The 20,706-nt window shown below is 51.4% G+C and overlaps 1 protein-coding gene across 2 annotated transcripts in view; it reads right to left on the bottom strand.

Annotated features, from left to right (window-relative positions):
- Positions 1-20,257, bottom strand: part of LOC105816124 (multidrug and toxin extrusion protein 1) — a 31,009-nt gene extending 10,752 nt beyond the window's left edge. The window contains exons 1-12 of one of the 2 annotated variants that reach the window (XM_012651450.1): positions 20,067-20,257; positions 13,597-13,698; positions 12,026-12,094; positions 10,962-11,110; positions 10,007-10,049; positions 8,722-8,766; positions 4,845-4,942; positions 4,476-4,573; positions 4,256-4,369; positions 4,104-4,171; positions 999-1,107; positions 820-895 (exon numbers count right to left, since the gene is read on the bottom strand). In XM_012651450.1, coding sequence (XP_012506904.1) covers positions 820-895; positions 999-1,107; positions 4,104-4,171; positions 4,256-4,369; positions 4,476-4,573; positions 4,845-4,942; positions 8,722-8,766; positions 10,007-10,049; positions 10,962-11,110; positions 12,026-12,094; positions 13,597-13,698; positions 20,067-20,201 — 1,106 coding nt within the window. In that variant the 5' untranslated portion in view covers positions 20,202-20,257. Of the gene's footprint in view, positions 1-819; positions 896-998; positions 1,108-4,103; positions 4,172-4,255; positions 4,370-4,475; positions 4,574-4,844; positions 4,943-8,721; positions 8,767-10,006; positions 10,050-10,961; positions 11,111-12,025; positions 12,095-13,596; positions 13,699-18,678; positions 18,700-20,066 lie in introns of those variants that run through there. The other variant, XM_012651451.1, reaches the window with a different exon arrangement.
- Between the last annotated feature and the right edge of the window lie 449 nt (positions 20,258-20,706).

Below are 20,706 nucleotides of genomic sequence, written 5' to 3'. Positions count from 1 at the left end.
AAAAAAAAAAAAGACAAATACGTGAAGGATAAACCACAAAAGTGCGTCCATCCACTCCACCAGCTTTCTGAGCCAGAGGGGCTGGGGTGGGGGAGTCAGTGTGCATTTGTAATTGCTGATAAGGTCATCCCAAGTGAGACGAGTTGGCACTATTTCTGTATGGTCAGAATGTACAAGGCGCCTCACTGACCAAGGGGAGAACTCCGTGGGGGGGGACCCACAGAGCACAGGGATTTATCTCGTACAAGAATTCTTCATTAATCACTGATAATGCGATTTTTGAGACAGCTCATTTGGATTTCGTTCTGTTTGTTTTAGAATCCTGCTTGTTGGATTGAAGAGACAGCTCATTTAACTTCAATTTGGTCTGACAGATATATTATACGACTTGCCACAAACCAAGCAGTTTGACAGTTATTGAGATGCCAAGATGATCCTTAGCATTGAGAATGAAAGAATTAACTGAAAATGCAATCAATTCTACCAAAATCATCCCCCCCAAAAGGGGGTTTCCTTCTTGAAAACACAAGAGTATTCTGACCACGAGAAGCATAATATCAGCAGCAGTGCCTGTGAAATTGGCATCATACGTCAGTTCCTGCAGTTCTTCTCAGGTAGCATCAGTGGGGTTTCTGACCTTGTAAATGACTCAGACACCCCTGGAAGACGCAACAACCTCAGGAGGTGCCCCCATGATAGCATGTACCCAACTTAACCATTTTTTTTTAATTAAAAAAATTTTTCATGCTAGCACCTTGATCTTGGATTAACCATTTCTTTGCCACATATTTCACATTGCAAGAAAATCCCAGCACTCACCGGTCTGTAGTGAAAATGTACCCCACAAGATCCTTACAGCCCAACAGCAGGACACAGAAGGTGACAGCAAACAGCGCTGGAGACAAAACAGCAGAAGAAACAACAGTGAGCAGGGAGGTCCGCGGGAAGTCGGGGACCCACTGTACTGCGAGCCAGCCTTGGACAGAGGGTTTGAGCACCTGTGATCAGCAGAGCCACCATGGTGGACGTCCTCGCCTGATGGATGTTTCCTGCACCCAGCGCATTCCCCACCCGGACGCTGGCAGCCATGCTGAAGCCCGAAGGGATCTAAAATGAAAAGGAAACCTGCAACAACGACACTGCAAAGTGAGAACACCACCGAGAGAGGCAGCCTCCTGCCTCACACCTGATGGTAAAACTTGATCCTAAAAGTTCTAGAAAGCCTAATTTACAACATCCCCTTTGTCTGGCTAGGAGCTCCCAGGCTACCGCGAGACCTGAACCCAGGTTGAGATGCTGGGTGCAGACCCGGCTCTTTTGCAAGCTCCCAACCTGTGCTGCAGGAGGACCCAGCACAACCGTTTGCCTCCTCTGGGGTGCTGGGGATGGGCTGACCACCAGGACCCCAAGCTAGTATCTGCTCTGAAAGAGCACCAAGAGATCCAGTTTAGAAGGGAGTGGTACTAAAGGAATTACAGGGAAGCAGCACTGCTTTGTGGTTAGGCATCAGGATTCTGAAGCCAGACTGCCTGAATTCAAATCCTGGCACAGCCACTTATCAGCTGTGTGACCCTCAGCAAGTTACTTACCCTCTCTAGACTTCCGTTGTTTTATCCTTAAAAGGGGCCTAGTAATAGAACCTACCTCACAGGGTTATTGCGGGGATTGAATGAGGCCATACAAGCTAACTGCTTAGAATAGTGCCTCACGTGTAGGAATTGCTCAGTAAAGATTTGCCCTGTTATCTTTAAATTTACCATTTGAGAAACTAGTATTTGTGGCCAGGCGTGGTGGCTTACGCCTGTAATCCTAGCACTCTGGGAGGCCGAGGCGGGAGGATTGCTTGAGCTCAGGAGTTCGAGAGCAGCCTGAGCAAGAGCAAGACCCCATCTCTTCTAAAAATGAAAAAGAAATGAGCCAGACAACTAAAAATAGAAAAAATTAGCCAGGCGTGGTGGTGCATGCCTGTAGTCCCAGCTACTCGGGAGGCTGAGGCAGAAGGATCGCTTGAGCCCAGGAGTTTGAGGTTGCTGTGAGCTACGCTGATGCCATGGCACTCTAGCCCAGGCAACAGAGTAAGACTCTGTCTCAAAAAAAAAAAAAAAAAAAAAAAAAAAAAAAAAAAAAAAAAGAAAGCAAGAAAGAAATTAGTATTTGTAAGGAAAGAAGATTCATCACTCATTTAAACATGAACATTGCCTTATAATCAGGATGGCTAAGGACCAGCTTAAAGAAAATCTGATATACAGACTGAGGACTGCAAAAGAAATAGAAGACTCAGTCCCTGACTAGAAAGTCACAAGTAGGGACTAACACAGAGATCTCCCAACAAATTATCTCTTCATTCCAAAAGGAAAGACAGTGCCTTGACAGGGAGAAACCTGGCAGACACCACGTTAACCAATGAAGTCAGTATCCCCAATAATGGCACAGCTCGACGTGGGGTGCCTGCCGATACGAGGCTCCGAGAAGGACTCAGCATCGCATCTGTGGTTTCCCGCCCACAGTGCACAGTCGGAACCCATTTATGAGCAAACATCTGCCACAACACACTGAGGAGATTCTATATATACTGGCCCGTATTCTTCAAGAAAGACTGAGGATCTGCTCCAGATTAAAGGACACTGAAGAGACATGACATCTTAATGCTTATAGTTACAAAGGTCATGACCAGAACAATTGATAGTATCTGAATATGGACTGTGTAGCAAGACAGACAGACAGTAAGACAGAGCAAATGGGGCAAAATATAAACAACTGGTGAATCTGAGGGAAAGGTATACATCCTTCTTTGGGTTAAGTAGAAATATAAATGTAAATTCTTATAAGCCTATTAAAAAAGCATGTGGAAATATATGCAAAAGGCATAAGTTTCACTTTTAGGAATTTATCTCAAAGAAATAATCAAACAGGTGCCCAGAGATATTTATCCTAGGATGTTCACTGAAGTGTTGTTAATAATATTGGAACATTGGAAATAAACTAAATATTCAACGAGAGATTGTTTTAAACATTATACTACATACAGTGGAATACCATGTACTGTTAAGTTTTGATTTAGATGTAGTTACTGAACTTACTGAAATATAAAATGTAAAAAGTGTTGAAGTGAAAAATACAGGTTAAAAAATTCTGCCAAGGATAAAAGAAGAAACCCAAAAACAAAAAAATCATAGGTCCTTAAGAGAATGATTCTTAAGGAAAACAGGAAATGTACACTCTATGTACTTTTAAAACATGACTAATATCAGGGGAGGCGGGAGAACCTAAGCTTTAATACCACAAAAAATGCCAAGCACATCTACTGGCTTTAGTCTCAAACTCCCCTTTCTGTCTTTAATTTTATATTTCTGAAGTATCACTTGCTAGAGAAGAGAGTCCTTCAGAATTTCCAGTTGATGTTCTCAGTAAAACAAAATCAAAGGAAAGCCTCTGACGACTAGGGATCTTCTATCACATATCAAAATTTCTTTCCTTTTCAAAGCAGAATAATATTCCATCGTATGCATACACCCCATTTGGGTTATCCATTCATCCATCCATGGACACTGGGCTGCTTCCACCTTCCGGCTGTTGTGAATAATGCTGCTGTGAACACAGGCAGACAAATATCTTTGAGACTCTGCCTTCCATTCTTCTGGGGACCTGCCTAGCAGGGACCACTCTGTTTTCAGAGGCTGCAGAACCAGCAGGAGCCAGGCATGATGATGCAGGCAGGCAGTTTGGTATTTACTGCCATACATCCAGTCTCATCTCTCCTTGATGCCACCCACCTGTCCCCCAAGACATTTGTGTTGTGACAACCGAAGAAGATTCTAAAAGTACGGAAAGAAAATCAAACCTTTCAGATTTGAGCTGTTAGGAAACAGAGAACGAGCAGGTCATTTGGAGTTTCTGCCCAGCGTCCCCCTGTCAGTTCACAGGGAAGACCCAACTGCATCAGAAGCCCCCTCCCAGGCTCAAGGATGAGATTTTACTTTCATCCATCATTTCACAAATGATAACTTAAGGTATGAATGCCGTGCTCGCTGTGTAGGACTCTTTCGGATACCCAGCAAGGAAAACAGCCAGCAGCTCCACACCACTGGCCCTCCGACGCTCACCATGTACACAATGACGGCCAGTTCGTACACAACGGACTGAGCTCCCAGCTCCACCATGCCGAGGATACCTGGTGAAGAAAGACAGCTGACACCTTGCTTTGGGTTAGAGCCCTGTGTTCCCACCAGTTGTCGTCATCCGTCCTCATACAGACCGCTCAGGAAGCTCCCGATCTCGTAGGCCCACCACTCGATGCACAGCATGAGCATGCTGGGGACAGCCAGGCGAAGGAAGGAGGCCCAGTCCTGCAGGCACTCAAGGGACCACCCTGCAGGCGGGACACACACACGTTTCCAGTTGGTTTGGCCACTGGGCCACGGCCCAACCCAAGACAAAACCCACATCCAAGTTAAAAGACGCACGGCGGGCTTTACCTCCCCACGTAGCTTGATGCAGTTTTTTCCCAAGGATGTAGAGGAAGAGCAATAGAGCCAGGGTGAACTGGGAGATCGTATTTGCCAGTGCAGAACCTCTGCAAAGAACAGTCCCAGTGAGGGCGCTCCCTGTCCTCCATCCTCCCCTGCCTCGCTCGGTGGGGAGAGGAGCAACTGGTCCGTCCCTTGCCGCGCCATCCTCGGCAGGCCCTGAGGTCTTCTTCCTCCAGAGCAGCGTCACCCCCATCCCTGACAGTGCTTTCCAGAGTGGTGCAAGAACCAGCTGAAGGGCCCACTCACTCTTCTCCCCCCGGAAAAGCCACATGCAGGTTGTCCCTTCCCCGTGTCCCGAGAGTAAGTCGGACTTACATCACCCCAAGGTGCAGTTGATAGAGAAACACATAGTTGGCGAGGGCATTGACGAGGTTGGCCGCAACTCCGGTTACGATCTGCGGCAGTACGATTCCCTGCAACAAGGACATGGCACACCATCCTTGAGTTGGGCAGGCTGCCTTTCTGCTAGGGAATTTGCAATTCCCTAGCAACCTATGATGTTGAGCATCTTTTCACATGCATATATGTATGGTGAGGTGTTTGTTCAGATCTTTTGCCCACTTTTAATCAGGTTGTGCATTTTCTTATTGTTACATTTTACGAGTTCTTTGTATATTTTGGGCAACAGTCCTATATCAGGTATGTCTTTTGCAAATATTTTCTCCCAGTCTGTGGCTTATCTTCTCATTCTCTTGACATATATATCTTTTTACAATATGCGATCACGTGCACATTTGATAACCTGCTTTTTAATATAACACAGTATTTCCAATTTTGCTTTAAACTTCACATTCTAAAGGGCTGCTAAAAATCATCACATTTCTTCCTCTGTAACCCCACTCTGCAGATGAAGGCAGATGAACGGACGGCCTTTCTGCTACCCAAACACACATTCGGTGTCACAGGCCTGGAGGGGGCTCAACTGGGAAGCCGCGTCCTCGCTGCTCCCACTTCCTGCCCCCATCCCTCCTCTTCTCTCTGGGGTGTGAAGTGCAGGGTTCTGGCCATAGCGAGACACGGGCAGGAAATGAGAAGACGGCAGAGAGGGACGCAGAGGAATGGCTCGTATCCAACAGTGCAAAGACTGGCAGAGATTAAAAGGGTTCAATAAGCCATTTTTGACACCGGACAATGGGAGAAAATGACAATACATTCTCAACCAAAATTGAAATTCAGAAAACCAACCTGTGAAAATCTTGGGAAGCTAGAGTTTCTTTCTGGAGGATGGAATGGACTCCATCATATCTGACTGTCATAAGTACAGGGGCAGAAAAACGTCCAGACTACTTGGTATCTCAAATTAAGACTTAGGGCACGAGAGTGCAATTACATTAGACCGAGGAAGTAAAAATCCGTCCTGCCGCGCATCAGGATAGAGTAACAGACACAGATAAAGTCAGCCGCAAAGGTACGAGGAGCCCCTGCGAAGTGTCACTGCACCCCCTTTTGGAATGACTACTGCTTTCTTTCTCACTGGGAAATTTTGTTCCCTAAAATCATGGACTGTAAGAAATTTTGCTGTTTGAAAACATATCAGTAAAAAGAAAACATCTCAGTCTTGGCCGGAGGCTGGAAGTCGCTTTAACACAAAAGAGCAGCCTCACCTGAGTTTCGGGGCGCGGCACTCTGCATCTGTCCACCGTCCACGCCCGTCTCAGCCTGGCAGTTTCCAAGGGAAGAGGAACTGCGCCCACGTCCCAGTCCAGACCTGACACTGACCCCCTTGCTCCAGCCCTGCTCCGTGCTTAGCGACCATGACCTCGTTCAGCTTCGCCAGAACCCCACCCTTCCTCAGACCCTTAGAATAACTCTTCCTCCTCTGCTGGCAGGGACGCCCCTGCTCTGGTCGCTCTTGATGCAGAGGGTCAGTAAACCCAGCTGCAAACCCAATCGGACTGCAGGTTTGTCTCGGGTAGTCTCGGGCTGGTGGGGCCAGGACAAGAGTCGTGGCTGTTTGTTTATCAGGAGACTGGGTTAGTTTTTAGCGGGGGAGTTCGTGGTCAGATTTACATTTCAGGAAGATCCTCTGAAATGACAGAGGACAAACGACAAGAAATGGCTTCGGGCCGTGGCACAGAGCCGGGGAGCTACAGGACCAGGTGACGGACCCCACGCGGGAGGGAAGGAAATGGCGTGAAGGGAGCGACAGGTGACTGGGGAGAGGAGGGCCGGGGACACAGGAGGGCGGAGGAGCAGGGCCCGCGGAGGGGTCGTGCCTGCGACGCCTGCGACGTGCACGCGTCTCTCAAAGGCAGCTGGACAGGATGACTGGATGTTAGAGAGCGAATGTGGCCGTGACAGGCACAGAGAGGACAGCCGCCCTCACAGCAAGGTCAGAGAGGCCATGGAGCCGCCTTCCCCTCCAAGGCCTCTCACCCTCCCGCACGGAAATCTGGGCACCCCCAGTCTCGGCCGGCTCTCTTCCCACCCCACGCCCTCTGCAAACACCCAGCTGCTTCTCTGTGCTTCCACACTCAGCTGAGGGCCAGGCTGTCTTCCTAGGGAAGGGCCCCAAGGCAGAACCTTTCCGTTAAAGCGCGGAACATTCCTCCCCCGTCCCACAGCTCCCTGCATCTCATTCTGCTCATTCTTCCTTCACCATAGACCGTCATGACCACTGGTCTGGACCATGTCCATAGCTCTCATCTCTCCCCCTGCCAATTAGTGTGTTTCCAAAACTGAAATCCCCAGCAGAGAATGCAAGGCCCTGCACGTACTGACCACGGGCCAGCCCACCCCTCGGGGCCTCCGTCCACTGTGTCCCCACCACAGCAGTGGCCTAACCAGACTCCACGTGCCCCACCCCTGTGAGCAGGCTCCTCTGCCCTCTGTCTGGGAGCCCCACGTACCCTCTTAACTCAGTTCAAACCTCCCGAGCCCTTTCAGCTCGTGGCTTGAGGTGTTGTGCCCCAGGGTGTTGGAGAAAGGGCTTCACATCCACCATCCTCACTAAGTCAGAGCCTGAGTTAGGGCCACTGCGGCTGTGGGGAGACTGAGTCAGGGAGAAGGCCCTGCAGTGTGCTAAGGCCACTACCCTGCTCCAAACAGGCTCCAGATTGAAAGCAGACAGCCCAGAGACGGATCAGATATGCTGATTTTCTTCTCTAGTCTACAGCTATTTCAAGTACATAATTCTAACACTAATAAAGATTTAAAACATTATCGTTTTGTTAATAGGGTATTATTTTAATTTTAAGAACACTGAAGAGGCCGGGCGTGGTGGCTCACGCCTATAATCCTAGCACTCTGGGATGTTGAGGCAGGAGGATCACTTGAGCTCTGGAGTTCGAGACCAGCCTGAGCAAGAGTGAGACCCCATCTCTACTAAAAATAGAAAAATTAGCCGTGTGCGGTGGCACACACTTGTAGTCCCAGCTACCTGGGAGGCTGAGGCAGGAGGATCACTTGAGCCCAGCAGTTTGAGGGTGCTGTGAGCTATGATGACACCACTGCACTCTAGCCCAGGTGACAGAGCAAGACTCTGTCTTAAAAAAAAAAAACAAACAACACTGAATAGATGGGAAACTTCCTTCTTTCTCCCCTTCCTCATCCCTTCCTGGTACATATGCCTAGAAAGCCTGGCTATGTGGCTCGATCCGTTTCCTGGTATCCCATTTGCCTGAATGTACCTGGAAGGAAGCTGACAGTCCCACACATGTTGGCTTCACAAATCCACACCCACCAAGTCAGGGTGCCCATGCTGGGGCCTTTGGCTGTTACTGTTAATCACATATGAAGAGCTCTAGCTGATGTTAGTCATTATTACATCTGGAGCTTTCATGTCCCCGCTGAGGAAAATGGATCTTTCAGACAGAACCTAGCAGAGGTTGGCTCCCTGGAGCCAGACGGGCCACTCCAGCCCTCCGTTCTGTCTGGGGAGCGGACAGGCAGGCACCCTTCCTCCCAGGGAGCTGGGTTCAAACGCAGAGCCAAAGCACACTGCAGCTCTGACCTCCCCTGCCAATGATGACATTTCCAAGTGGGAAGTGGACATGAATCTTCCAGAGTCAAGAATAATGTTGATATCACTTAACAAACCTCTCAACATCAAAGTTCTATGTACACAACACCTAAAAATGTCTTCCTACATCCTGCCAGGTCTCTCTGGTCCCAGGGGATCTTCAGGGCCCCCCCATCGCAGAAAGGTACAAACTCCCATTAGCCTCCCTGAGAAAAGGACAGTCAGCATTACCTGGTTGAGCAAATATTTAACTTGTAACGTATAAAGAAAGGTTGCCTACGAGAGAACAAGAGAGAGAAATGTTAACGTTCAGCCTTGCCACACAACAGTGAGGTCACAGGGCCCCGCGGCTGGGAGCCACGGCTGGCTGGAGCCATAACCAAGGCTTGGCTTCCCTCTGCTCCCACGCGGAACAACAGAAGCTGTCACCTCAGGATGGGGACAGGGGCCTGGGAGCTATGGCCGGGGTGTTTCATACATCTCTTTTATGGATGAAGATGATCCAGCCACCCCACAGTTTCCCTGAGTGCACGGCACAGAAAGGAGGTCCCTGGACAAACTGCAGGTGGGCACCTCCATGTAGACTGGGCTGTAGTTCTGTTTGGTGGAATAATTAACGAATATCACACTGAAAATGTTTCAGGATGAATTAAAGAGCATAATGCCAATTATGAAGGCAAATGGCTACTGTGTCCGAATTGTGTCCCCTAAATCCATATGTTGAAGTTCTGACCCCCACTGTGACTGTATTTGGAGTCGCTGGTCTTTAAAGATGTGATTAAGTTAAAATGAGGTCATTAGGGTGGGCCCTGATCCAAGAGGACTGATGTCCCTATAAGATGACAGAGACACCAGGGATGTGGCACCTGCTGGGGGACAGCGTGTAGAGAGGCGGCAAAGGGAGACCATCCTCAAGCCAAGCAAAGAGGCTGCAGAGACCAGCCCTGCCGGCACCTTGACCTTGGACTCTCAGCTCCCAGACTGTGAGAAACAGTTCCTGTTGTTCAAGCTGCCCAGTCTGTGGTGCGACGTCATGGCGCCCGAGCAGGCTAATTCAGCCACGCTCTCCAACTGAGTCACACTTAGCTTTCGCGGTTCCTTGACCTCGCCGCTGTGTCAAACATTAACACGCACTTACAGTTCTGCGTGGTCACACTCAGCGACAAAAAGCAGGCTAACGGCTCCACGTGATGCCCTCAGGGGGTCGGGGTGGGTAAGACTTTGCCCCTATACAAAACAAAAAGTCTGCAGTCTTCTCCAGGGATGATCCTGGAGGTCCCTTCAGCTTATAGAGTTCAGGACAGTGGCCCTCTTGAGTCACCTCGACCCTGGGGTTTCTTTGAGACCAACATTTGCTGTGTCCTTAATGGGGTGATTAAAACCACACTTCCTAGAGGAGCCAGCGCCACAGGTGAGACTCATCTAACGCTGAACAAACACGCTGGGCTCCTGGGTGTTGAAGCTGCTTTTCACCAACAGACCCCAAGAAGGGAAGCTCTTAACCCTGAGCACTTACAGGAAGAGCTGGCATGAAGATCGTGACGTAGGTCTGGGTAAGCCTGCAAAAGGAAAAGAAAGAAGTGGTAACAGAGGCCTCTGTTTCAAGGGAAAGGAGGCAGAATAAAATAACTAAAATTGCCATTTGCATTCTTAGCTTTTTCTAAATTAATGGGCTTAAACTGCTGGAGCAAATGTAAAATGTAAAAATTTACACCCAGACCTTGTCATCTTATACCCCAGATAACCTTTCTTGGTGCTTTTAAGTCTCTAGGTCTAGGGCAGGGTTTTTCAACCTCCGCACGATGGCCGGATAACTCCCTGTTGTGGGGAGCTGTCCTGGGCATGGCAGCAGGTTCCATAGCCTTCCTGGCTTCTACCAGGGGCAACCCCTCACTACCAGTTGTGATGACCAGAAATGTCTTCAGATATTGCCAAATGTCCCCTGGGTTTGGAGACATTGGTTTATGGCAAGGACTTTTTAAAGGTCTTAATCAATTCAACCAGCGGGTCGCACACGTAGAAGCACGTTAGAATCATCTGGAATGCTTTGAAAGCCACTGACGCCCGTGTCTCACCCTGGACCAATTAAAACAGAATCCTGGGGGGTGGAGACCAGGGGGATGGGTGGGTTTGAAAAGCACCCAAATGGTTTGTTTCATTATCAACCAAGGTCAAGAATAACTAAACTACGAACCAAACCACAGACTACCATCCCAAGTAGAGGATGTTTCCAAATCTAATTGCACTCAAAACTCTTAACTCTAGGAGTCACCCAGAAGAGGAGGGATCTAGAGCTTAGGTGCCACGTGTGGAAAGTAAGAAGACCTGGGGGACATCCGCGGAGGAGACCTTAAGCCCGGGTTGGTGCGCAGCCCCCTGGCCTTTGTAATTCCCAGAGACTGAACCTGGAAGGATGGTCTTTCCTCCGCCGGGATGGATGCCCAGTCCCACCAGGACAGGTCCCATCTCACCTGGACACGTCGGGGTCCTGCCTGAAGAGCAGCAGGATGTGCTGCGTGTTGAGGAAGAGCGCCCAGCAGGGGAAGCAGCAGAGGAGCAGGATGAGCGTGCCCCTCTGCAGGATGACCCCCACATGCTTCAGGTTCTGGCTCCCGTACGTCTGGGGTGCACACAGCCAAACATAGTCGTTAGCACAGACATGGCCCCCTCGCTGTCCCCCAGAGCCCTCAGTCATGCCTTGCAAAGATTTTGCCAGTCTTTAGGTAGGAGGGCACTGATGGTGAGAAAGATGAGGGATTCTCAAACTTGGCTGCCCATTAGAATCAGCTGGGGAACATTTTCAAAACTCTGATGTTAGCGTCCTGCTAAAGATATTCTGGATTTAATTGGTCCAAGGCAAGACCCGGATATCAATAACTTTTAAAAGCTCCCCATGTGATTCTAATGTGCAGTCAGGGCTGCATAACCTGGAAACTTGTTAGAAATGCAAATTCTTGAGACACGCTCTAGACCTACTGAAGCAGATCCTGGGGGCAGGGCCAGTGGTGTGTGAGAGCCAGCTCCTACTGGCTTACAAAATCCAAATTGTGCATGGCTCCATGTTCAGTGACATCTCTGCAGTAGCTTGAAATTAACCACAGAGGGAACACTTACACCACTGGAATTGGCAAACACCACGAGTCAGATGTTTCCCTCCCACCCCTGCCCTGAAGACCTGGTTGTTGGATATTTACTGGCATGAGATTGGCTGGGGCCCAGCAACCTGTGTGTTAACAAGCCCTCCTGGCAATTCTCAAGTCTGAGAACCACAGGACTATGCCAAACTCAAACACGCAGTGCGTGATAGAAATGCCCCCTATTTGGTCAAAGTATAGTGCCAGGCAGTCATGCAGATCAACTCCAGTTCACAGCAGGCCAGGGGCACTGAAACCGATGGCTGATAGCCGCTGCAGGTGCTTGCTGGCGCAGATTTCCTCGCCTGTGCACGTGACTCTCCCTCTTGCCAGTGGGGCTCTTCCGTCTACACCGGAGAGCCATCCAGGGTCACTGTGAGAGTGCAACCGCGTCCATTTACCTGGGAGATGAGGGTGTCGCACGCAGAAGATAAGCCAAATCCCACTGAAATGCCCGTGATGTTAATAATCTGGAAATAAACCCAAAGGTAAGGCTACACAGGGTTAAAGGAAGAAAGGAAGACACATTCTCTCCCTGTGTTGATGACAGCCTGCAAAGCTCCTCCCTTGGCATTCACAAATCAATCTGATCAACTCCCTTAACTGCCTGGAGCCCCCTGCTCAGAGCAGTTGGGCCAGCTTAAAGGACATGCACAAGTTCAAAGACGAAAGAAAAGTTTAGGCCACAGGTGACTATCCGGCCGTTCTCTTTTCTTAAGTCTTAGTCATTTTGCTCTTCAGTATGGGGATCAGGAACCGTTCCTGAGGGAACGCAGCATGGCACAACGGCAGTTTTGGGTAAGCCACTTGCTCAGGACCTAGTATGGCCGGGCCGTCCTCCTGAAGGGCACTGGCGCACGGAGGCAAGTCTGACATCGAGGCTAGTGCCAGGGCCCCTTCAAGTGTACTCACCTTCACCAGGGTCAGCAAGAACACCCTGGGGTCCCTGGAGCTTCAGGGAGCCCAGGACAGTGCCCCCCAACTGAGAGTGGCATCACAGGATGCCTGATGCCCTTCCCATCTGGCACCTGGCACCTCCACCTGAGTCTATAGAGAGGAGCCCACGGACAGCAGCCCAAAGCGGCCCAGCCTAGAAGCCGCACTTTGAGAAATCTTTGGCCACAGCCTACAATTCCTCGGCCAGAGACTCTGCGGAGGCTGCTAAGTTCTTCCTGAAGGCAAAACAAACTAGTTCCGTATACACTTGGTGACTAGTGAGTAGTCTTGCATAGTTCAAGGGTAGCAAACTCAAATGCCTGGAGGACCAGGCAGGGAACCTGAAAGTGTGTCTCCACCAGGGCAGTGGGGAAGGGGAGGGGAGGCTGCCGGAGCAGGAACACACACCCTGCTGAGAGCCACTGAATCCATTTTTCTAGAAATAACCCAACTGCCCAAACCTAAATCCTGTGGTCTTGCGTGGCCAGTTGAAAATCCCTGGCAGAGATTGATGGCGTATCTCTGGTTTTGGGGTTTACGCCTACAATACAGAGAGGATTTGGGGTCCCACCGATGTTAGGTTTGGATACTAGGATCTAGACTTTGCCTTCCAGTTCCATTTCCAGTTAGGAGTTTCAGGAAGACACACAGTGGAGGGGGTGGGGCACGGGGACTGAGTTTCTCCGATGAGGTCAGACTTGAACTCTCCTTTTACAATTCCCTTCTCCCGGATGTGAGAGCAAGAGTGGGAAGCAGGCCTCATGGATTAGAAACTAGATGATGAGGCAGGCAGGATAATGTCCCCTCAGAGATGTCCCCATCCTGAGCCCCAGAACTTAGGAATCTGCGAGGCGACATAGCAAAGGAGAATTAAGGTTGCAACCCCACCGGCACCTTGATTTCAGCCCAGTGAAACCCACTGCAGATTCCTGCCCCCCGGAACTGTAAGAGGGTAAGTCTGTGGAGTCAGGCCACTGTGTCTGGTATTTGTCACAGCAGCAGGGCGTGGATTAGCATTAGAAGGTCCCATACGCACAGCGATAGCAAGGGTGACAGCGTCCAGTTCCAGCTTGCCCAGGTGGCCGCAGAACACGGAGCTTATGAAACTGATCAGGAACAACATCAGCTGGGCCAGGAACTGGGAAGAGAGGGAGAAGGGAGGTGAGGTGAGCGCCCACCGGGCCATCGTGGTGAGGGGTGCAGTGCCCAGGCCCCAGGGGCGACTCCACCCCGTTCAATTCCAGTGGGAAGCAAAGAAACCCAGCATCAGTGAGCTCCGCCACCTTTCACAGGCAAAAGTACAATTTCAGGGGGCTTCTTGAAATATTAAAAATTTTTTTGCAACCACTGGGTCAGAATCATGTTTTTGAGAACTTCCAGTGTTTTTGGTTTATTTTTTTCACTGCAATTTTTCATGCCATAGATCATGTTAAATTTCCTCCGAAATTTGCAGAGGCTGCCTTCTGGGATAACCCTCTTGTTATGTGAGATTCCTAGTGAGGACTGGGGAGAATATAGCCTTCCAGTGAGAACTCACTGCAGGCCGCAAGAAATCCCACAGGCAGGAGGCACTGAGGGAGAAATGCGCTCATCCCACTGGAAGGCCGGTGGGATCTGAAATCGCCAGGTGACACACCTGGGGTCCGTGGAGCACTTTTCATTCTTTAATTCTACGCAGCCTCAGATATGAGAGCAAGTTCAGCTTCTGTAATATTGAGCTACTCTTCCTCGAAATTCCAGCCACTGCTATGAATTGCTCCACTGTGTTTTTGCGGCACAATTGGGCAATGAGCTTATTTCTTGAGGTTAAGTCAAAACCACGTCCTGCCTCCCACCCGCCAGACCCAGGCAGTCCAGTCTCTCCCTGGGGGGAAGCCCCTCTCCCCTCTGAGGCTTATGTGATCCAAGAGGGGGGTTCATCTGACCCCCTGCTCCTAGGAGGACAGAACAGGTGCCTAAGGATTTGCTGCAGCTGCTGCCACCACCCACAGCTGCCCCTACGAGGCCCCTTTCTAAAGCTGACCCTCGGGGATGGTGACATGTGACGCTTGCCACTGGTCCAGCCCTGATGCCACCTCTCACAGCCCTTCAAGGGAACTGGACTCCTCTGTGCTGAGCTCAGACAGGACCGCCCTTCCTTAGGCTCCAGGGGCCTGGCCTCCGCCAGGCTCCTACGCGGCCCATCTGCCAGCGCCACAGCCTCCCCAAAATGCTGTCAGGGCCCAGTCAGGACCCTGTGCCTCGACGGTACCATGACCCTCCTCTTTCCTTCCCCGGCATTCACATCTGGGAAGAGACAGTTTTCAACTCCTGTGATGCGCCCAGACCTTCCAAACACGAAAAGCCTGTCCCTAACCTGGGGGTGGTGTTCGTGTGTTGTAGGGGACACATCTTTCTTGCATCAATTCCCAAACCATGATCCAAGTGCCTCTCTCACCACCACAGAAACTGAGTGCAAATTGGAGCTCGGTGTTTAAACTGTATGTTCATGTACCTGTAATGACCACGGAGTCCTTGTTTGCAAACTCAGCAACACTTCCGCACCTTTTCAGATCACTGTCCTTTAAGCCTCTGTGCACATTAACCATCGCAATGGTCATGTTCACCAAATCTTTCTCCTTCTCGTGGGACATCGTGTTTCCACGCCACCGTGCCCTGTCTCCCTGCAGGCCACACAGAAGTTATTTCTCACAGCTTCATGTGAAAACAAGTCCAGTCTCCCCTATCGTTAGGCCTTTGGAGAATTTCCCATATTTTACTATCACAAACTGTACTGCTCTGAACATCTTTTTCACTTGGGTGGGGGACACGCATTTTCTTAGGGCGAGCGCCCAGGCCAAGGGTGGGAATAGTTGGATGTCTCTGATACAAAAGGCCAGGAAGTCAATCCGAGTTAAACTAATCCGTGTGAGATTCACCTTCTGCGTCAGTGCCAGCAAAAACAGTCTCTTCATGAGGGCCGCTGCAGCTTTGCCGGGGTTATGGCAATAACCCAGTGCTCAGATTGTCTGAGTTGGGCAGCCGAACACGGCCAGCCCATGCTGAACCTTGGTCTCACGGCCCCAGAGTTCAGATTTGCTAACTTCTCAGATCTTGGTTTCAAGCCCTTTGGGTTTGAACTCTTGACCACAGACTGTAGTTTGTGTACATAAGGGTCACATGGGGGAGGCTGTTCAAAATGCCTGTGCCCCAGCCCATCTCAAGAGGTCCGCGGGGCTGGGGAATGCACCCTACCCCATACACACCCAGTCAAGATGTAGGTGGTCGAGGACCACACCTTGAGAATGCTCCAGACCCTCTGGCACTGAGCTGTCACAGAGCACATTGCTGTACTCAAGGAATTAGACAATTCTGGACAAAGGTTTATTCCCCTAGATGTTTCAATGGCTGCTGTCTGAACAACAGCCTGAACTGGCAGTGGCTCGGACAGAGCCAGAAGGATGGTAGAAATTGCTAGACTGTTCTTCTGTCCCTTCTCCTTGCCACAGAGACCCTGCTCAAGTTTTGGCCAGGCAGCAATAAACAAGCTTGGCAGCAAGACAGAGACTCACCGCCTGGCAGCTTTAGCAGGTGCTCTCTAGGGGCGGATACCTCCAGAAAGGCCTCTCTCGCCCACTCCCATGGATGCCTGGGAGCTAACCCACCAGAAGGGACCCAAAAGGGCGTCTGGGACAGCCTCTTCTTCTGTACATGAGGATGCACAGGCCGGGAGGTTTAGCAAGCAGCCGAGTTACCTGACTCTCAGCTCAGATGGTCAGTGAGGGCAATATCTTTGGAGTACAAAGTACATCCAGCACTTGGGGTACAGGGTGAGTCGGACAAACACCATGCTCCATTCCTACTCCATGGAACCCACAGTACAGACGATCCCCGACTTATGATGGTGCAAAAGCAATATGTGTTCAATAGAAACCATTGAACTTTGGATTTTGGATCTCTTCCCAGCCTAGCAATTTGCAGTCTCAGACTCTGCGGTGCTGGGCAGTGGCAGCCAGCTGCGGCTCCTGGTCAGCCCCGAGATCACCGGGGCAAATGCCCGACGCTCTACAGTATGCTGCGTGGCTGGTGGTTTTTGGATTTTGTGTTTTGTGTTTTCACATCCCACCATGTCTACAGAACGCCCATCTGTGTCTCCTGCTTCTGGTGAGAAGAGATGAAACCGAAGATAACTACCCGCTGTGAAGGCAGGAGGCCAGCAGCGGCCATCGCCGAGGGGTAGGACTTTCGCAATCCACGATCTCAGCCACCTTATCCTTTAAAGGCATTTAATGCTGTTTCCAGCTTGGGTAACCCCACAAGCCGGGGAGCAGCTGTAGAGGAGAGAAAGATGTTCACGATGCAACAAATAACACGGCTCATGACGTGTGTGACAAGCATGAGAGCGCAGCAGAGGAGTCAGAGAAGGTTTCTGGAGGAAACGTGGTTGAGCTGAAACCTGAATGACGACTAGGTCGAAGATGAATAGGCAGGCGAAGGTGGCTTATCTGTCAGGAGAACATTCCGGCAGAGGGAAGGGGTGCGGCAGGAGGCCCTGAGAGGCAGCTGGGTGCAGGGGACGGGTCAGGCAATAGTGGCACAAAATCAGGCAAGGCCAGGCCACAGAGGGCTTAGAGGACCAAGGAGAGGGTTTTGAGCAGGAGGTGAAAAGCTCCACCTGGAGCCAGTGGGGCAGCATGGCCCTTGAGGGTCGAGATGCCGAGAAGTGGATCCCGCTGGGAGGTATTTAGGGCACTAAACCAAAGGCCTTGGTGAGGATGGGTTGGAAGAGGAGACGGGGAGAAGACAGGGAGGTGCTGGACCCCAGCCAGGCTTCCTCTGTCCAGGTGCCGCCCTCCTTGGACACTTCCTCACGCCCAGGGGAGCTATCTTCCACTTGGTCTTCCTTACCTTAGGCCTAGGTTATCTCTGGCCTCTACCAAGCTTCCTGCTGAATCTGATGTCACTAACCACTCTGATAAGTCTTTTCCCCACTGCCTGCAGGATACTATTTATTTATTTATTTATTTATTTATTTAGAGACAGAGGCTTGCTCTGTCACCTGGGCTAGAGTGCTGTGGCAGCATCATAGCTCACAGCAACCTCAAACTCCTGGGCTCAAGCGATCCTCCTGCCTCAGCCTCCTGAGTAGCTAGGAATGCAGGCACACGCCACCACACCTGGCTAATTTTTTCTATTTTTAGCAGAGACAGGGTCTCGCTCTTGCTCAGGCTGGTCTTGAACTCCTGAGCTCAAGCGATCCTCCCACCTCCACCTCCCAGAGTGCTAGGATTTACAGGTGTGAGCCACCGCGCCTGGCCTAGGATACAATTTAAATGGTCAGTCTGCATGTTTTTCTTTGTGTGTCCTGGATAAAGCCAGTCTCTCCAGACACCCTCTCCACTCCCCCACCTGGCCGGCCCTCCCTGGTCTACTCCTTGCAGCCCCAGAAGGTGCTTGAGCTCTTTCCCAGGTGTTTCTCCCCTGCACAGATGGAAACAAGCTCCCTGAGTTGGAGCCTAGCCTCTGTTATATCCCGGACAATGCCACACACAGCCCATGCCCCCTGGCAGTGGGAATCCAACTTTGAGGTTATTATTTTTCAGGACTCTGGCCGACTTAGCCAGGTGACCAGATGTTAATAACAAAGAGAAAGCATGGTTGGAAGACATGAGGCTAGGTATTTGCAGCCACCACATTCCCCCTACCAAATACTTGTTTTCCTGAAGCTTCCACGGGATAACATGGAGAGTCCCCCTCAGGTCCTTTGAGGTAGGGATTATTCTCTCCACAAAGGCCTCATTTAAAGCCCAGGGGGAGAGAATCACCCCTCAAAGGTTAGGGTTAGCTTGATAGTCTGAAAGGGAGAGGGGAGAGGGAGAAATTCACAGACAGGAAGGCTAGGCAGGGCATCCTGTTAAATCTAAGGTGGAGCCTGGAAGAAGCAGCGATTGGACATGGAGTACCACCACGCGCCCCTGGGGAAACAGCTCACAGCAGAGGGGAGACGGGAGAGAGACCAAGAGGGACTCCACATACAGTTCACAAGTGACTGAACAGGTGCCAGAATTCCACCACCACGTTTTTGCAAAGCAGTCAGGGTCACACAGACAAAGGACTGGAAGGAAATTTCCCAAATTACCTCTCAGTGTTGAGATTTCAGAGTTTGTTTCCTTTTGTTGGTCTTGGTTTTCCAGTTTTTCTGCAGTGGATATGCATTACATTTGCAATAAGCACAATCTTATAAATGCACATACACATGTGAGCACACAGAGAGGGCAAGGGCGCCCCCCAAGCCCAGGAGGCCTGGGGGAGTCCCTACATCAGGGGGTCAGGTAACTGGGAGGGGCTGGGTCTCAGAAAGCTGCCCTGTTTTTTGTTTTTGTGTTTTCATAGCAGCAAAGCATTAACAGCCTTACAAAGCCCTTTCTCACAGCAACTCTGTGAGGGAGTGTTGGACCAAAACACAGACTACTGTCCTCATTTTATGGATGAATAGGCAGAGACTAGAAGAGGTTAAGAGACAGCTCCAATTCACAGAGCCGTTTCCTAACATGCCTTGGGAGATGAAAGCCAGGAACTGAACCCCAGGTCTTGAGATTCCAAACCATCAGTTCCTTCTGGCCTGTGAGAGCATGGCAAACTCCTTCACACCGGGCAGATTTTCATGCCATGGCTTTGTTCCTGGGCGTTATTCCCGCTGCCCTGTACACCACAGTGAGTATCACAATATCCCACAAACGACAGTGCCATCATTGCAGGGGGACACAGTTGCCCACCTTAGCCTGCCAGGTGCAGAATGCCTGCCCCAAGGCTAAAGCTTAAACACGCCTAAACACGCACAGGTTGCTTCTTGTCCAGGGAGCTTAGCTTGAAAACCACCCAAACAGCTTGAAAACATGCATCAGATTATATTTTTGTGGTTTTTAAAACCCACATTACTTTTAAGAGACAAAGCAGAAAGAGCCCTAACCTAAAGAATAAAAACAAAAAAGAAAAATCCCACAGATGAGAACACCTCAGCTCTCAACACAACTAATTTAGATACCTGAGTTCCCGGACTTTACAGTTAGTTTTCAAAGAAACCAAGTTCCCCGGTGCTTTGAAGTTCAGGTAACTTTTGTTTCGTTCGAACCAGCCCCTGAGAAGGCACACCCAGGGTGCACCTGCAGCCTGGACCCAGACAAGACACCGGATCGAGCCCCGTTAGACGCTCAGGTCCCCGGTCCCGAGTGGCTCCGAATGGAGGAGTCCGGAGCCACCGGTCTTGCCTTTCCGCCCGCGCGCCTGGGCGCGTGCCCGCTACGCCCGCGGTGCCAGCTGCGCCCGGCGGGTCCGCGCAGCCGGAGCCCACGCGGAGGAGCGGGGCCGCCCGCCCGGCTCTGGGCACGGCGCTCCTCGGCGCCCGCCGGCTGCCCCGGCCAGCTCGCCCTGTCCCCTACCTACCTCCACCAAGTCACACGCAGAGGCACCTGTCACAGGGCCCCCAACCCACCGGGACCGGCCTCCAGCTCGGGCCATCTTACTCACCGCGGGGCCCGCCAGCACCAAGAGCGCCCGCAGCTCCTCTAGGATGTCGGGCAGCGGCAGGCAGCGCGGCCCGCGGCGCTCGGGGGTGGCCTCTGGGCCTCGGGGCCGGGGCGTGGGCTCCCGGGGAGCCTCCATGTGCCTGGCGCGCTGCAGCGGGGAAGCTCGGCGGCCGCGGCTGGGACGGCGCAGGGCAGCCCGCACTCCAGTCCCCGCCCCGGGCCGCCGGCCCCCCCGCCCCGCGCCGGGAGCAGGCGGGCCCCGCCGAGCGCGCCGCCAGCCAGTCTGCGACCTTGGGCGCACCCCTTGCACCTCTGCAGCACCGCGCACGCCCGCGGGTCTTGCAGAGGCCGAGAACTCCTACACTTGGAAGGCAAAGTTTGAAAAAGCTCTGGAAACTAACGGAAAGCGCTCCGGGGCCGGTCCTCGGACGCCAGGGCTCACCCTGGCTATGCACCTCTCTTGGAGGGTTCAGGTTTTGAAGGGTGTGGCGTGGAAGGACCTAGAGTCCTGGAGCCGCAACTCGGTTGGCGGCCGGCAGGGTTTACGGGTTGGGCGCTTCCGTGGTCATTGCCGTGCAGGTTGTGCTCAGCACACTGGTTTGGATTCTGCAAACTCCTTTTCCCCCCACCAGTAGTTCCAT

Source organism: Propithecus coquereli, unplaced genomic scaffold, assembly GCF_000956105.1.
Source record: "Propithecus coquereli isolate 6110/MARCELLA unplaced genomic scaffold, Pcoq_1.0 Scaffold355, whole genome shotgun sequence".
NCBI lineage: Eukaryota > Metazoa > Chordata > Mammalia > Primates > Indriidae > Propithecus > Propithecus coquereli.
The sequence above is the reverse complement of the archived record's forward strand: the minus strand, read 5'-3'. Positions and strand labels throughout refer to the sequence as shown.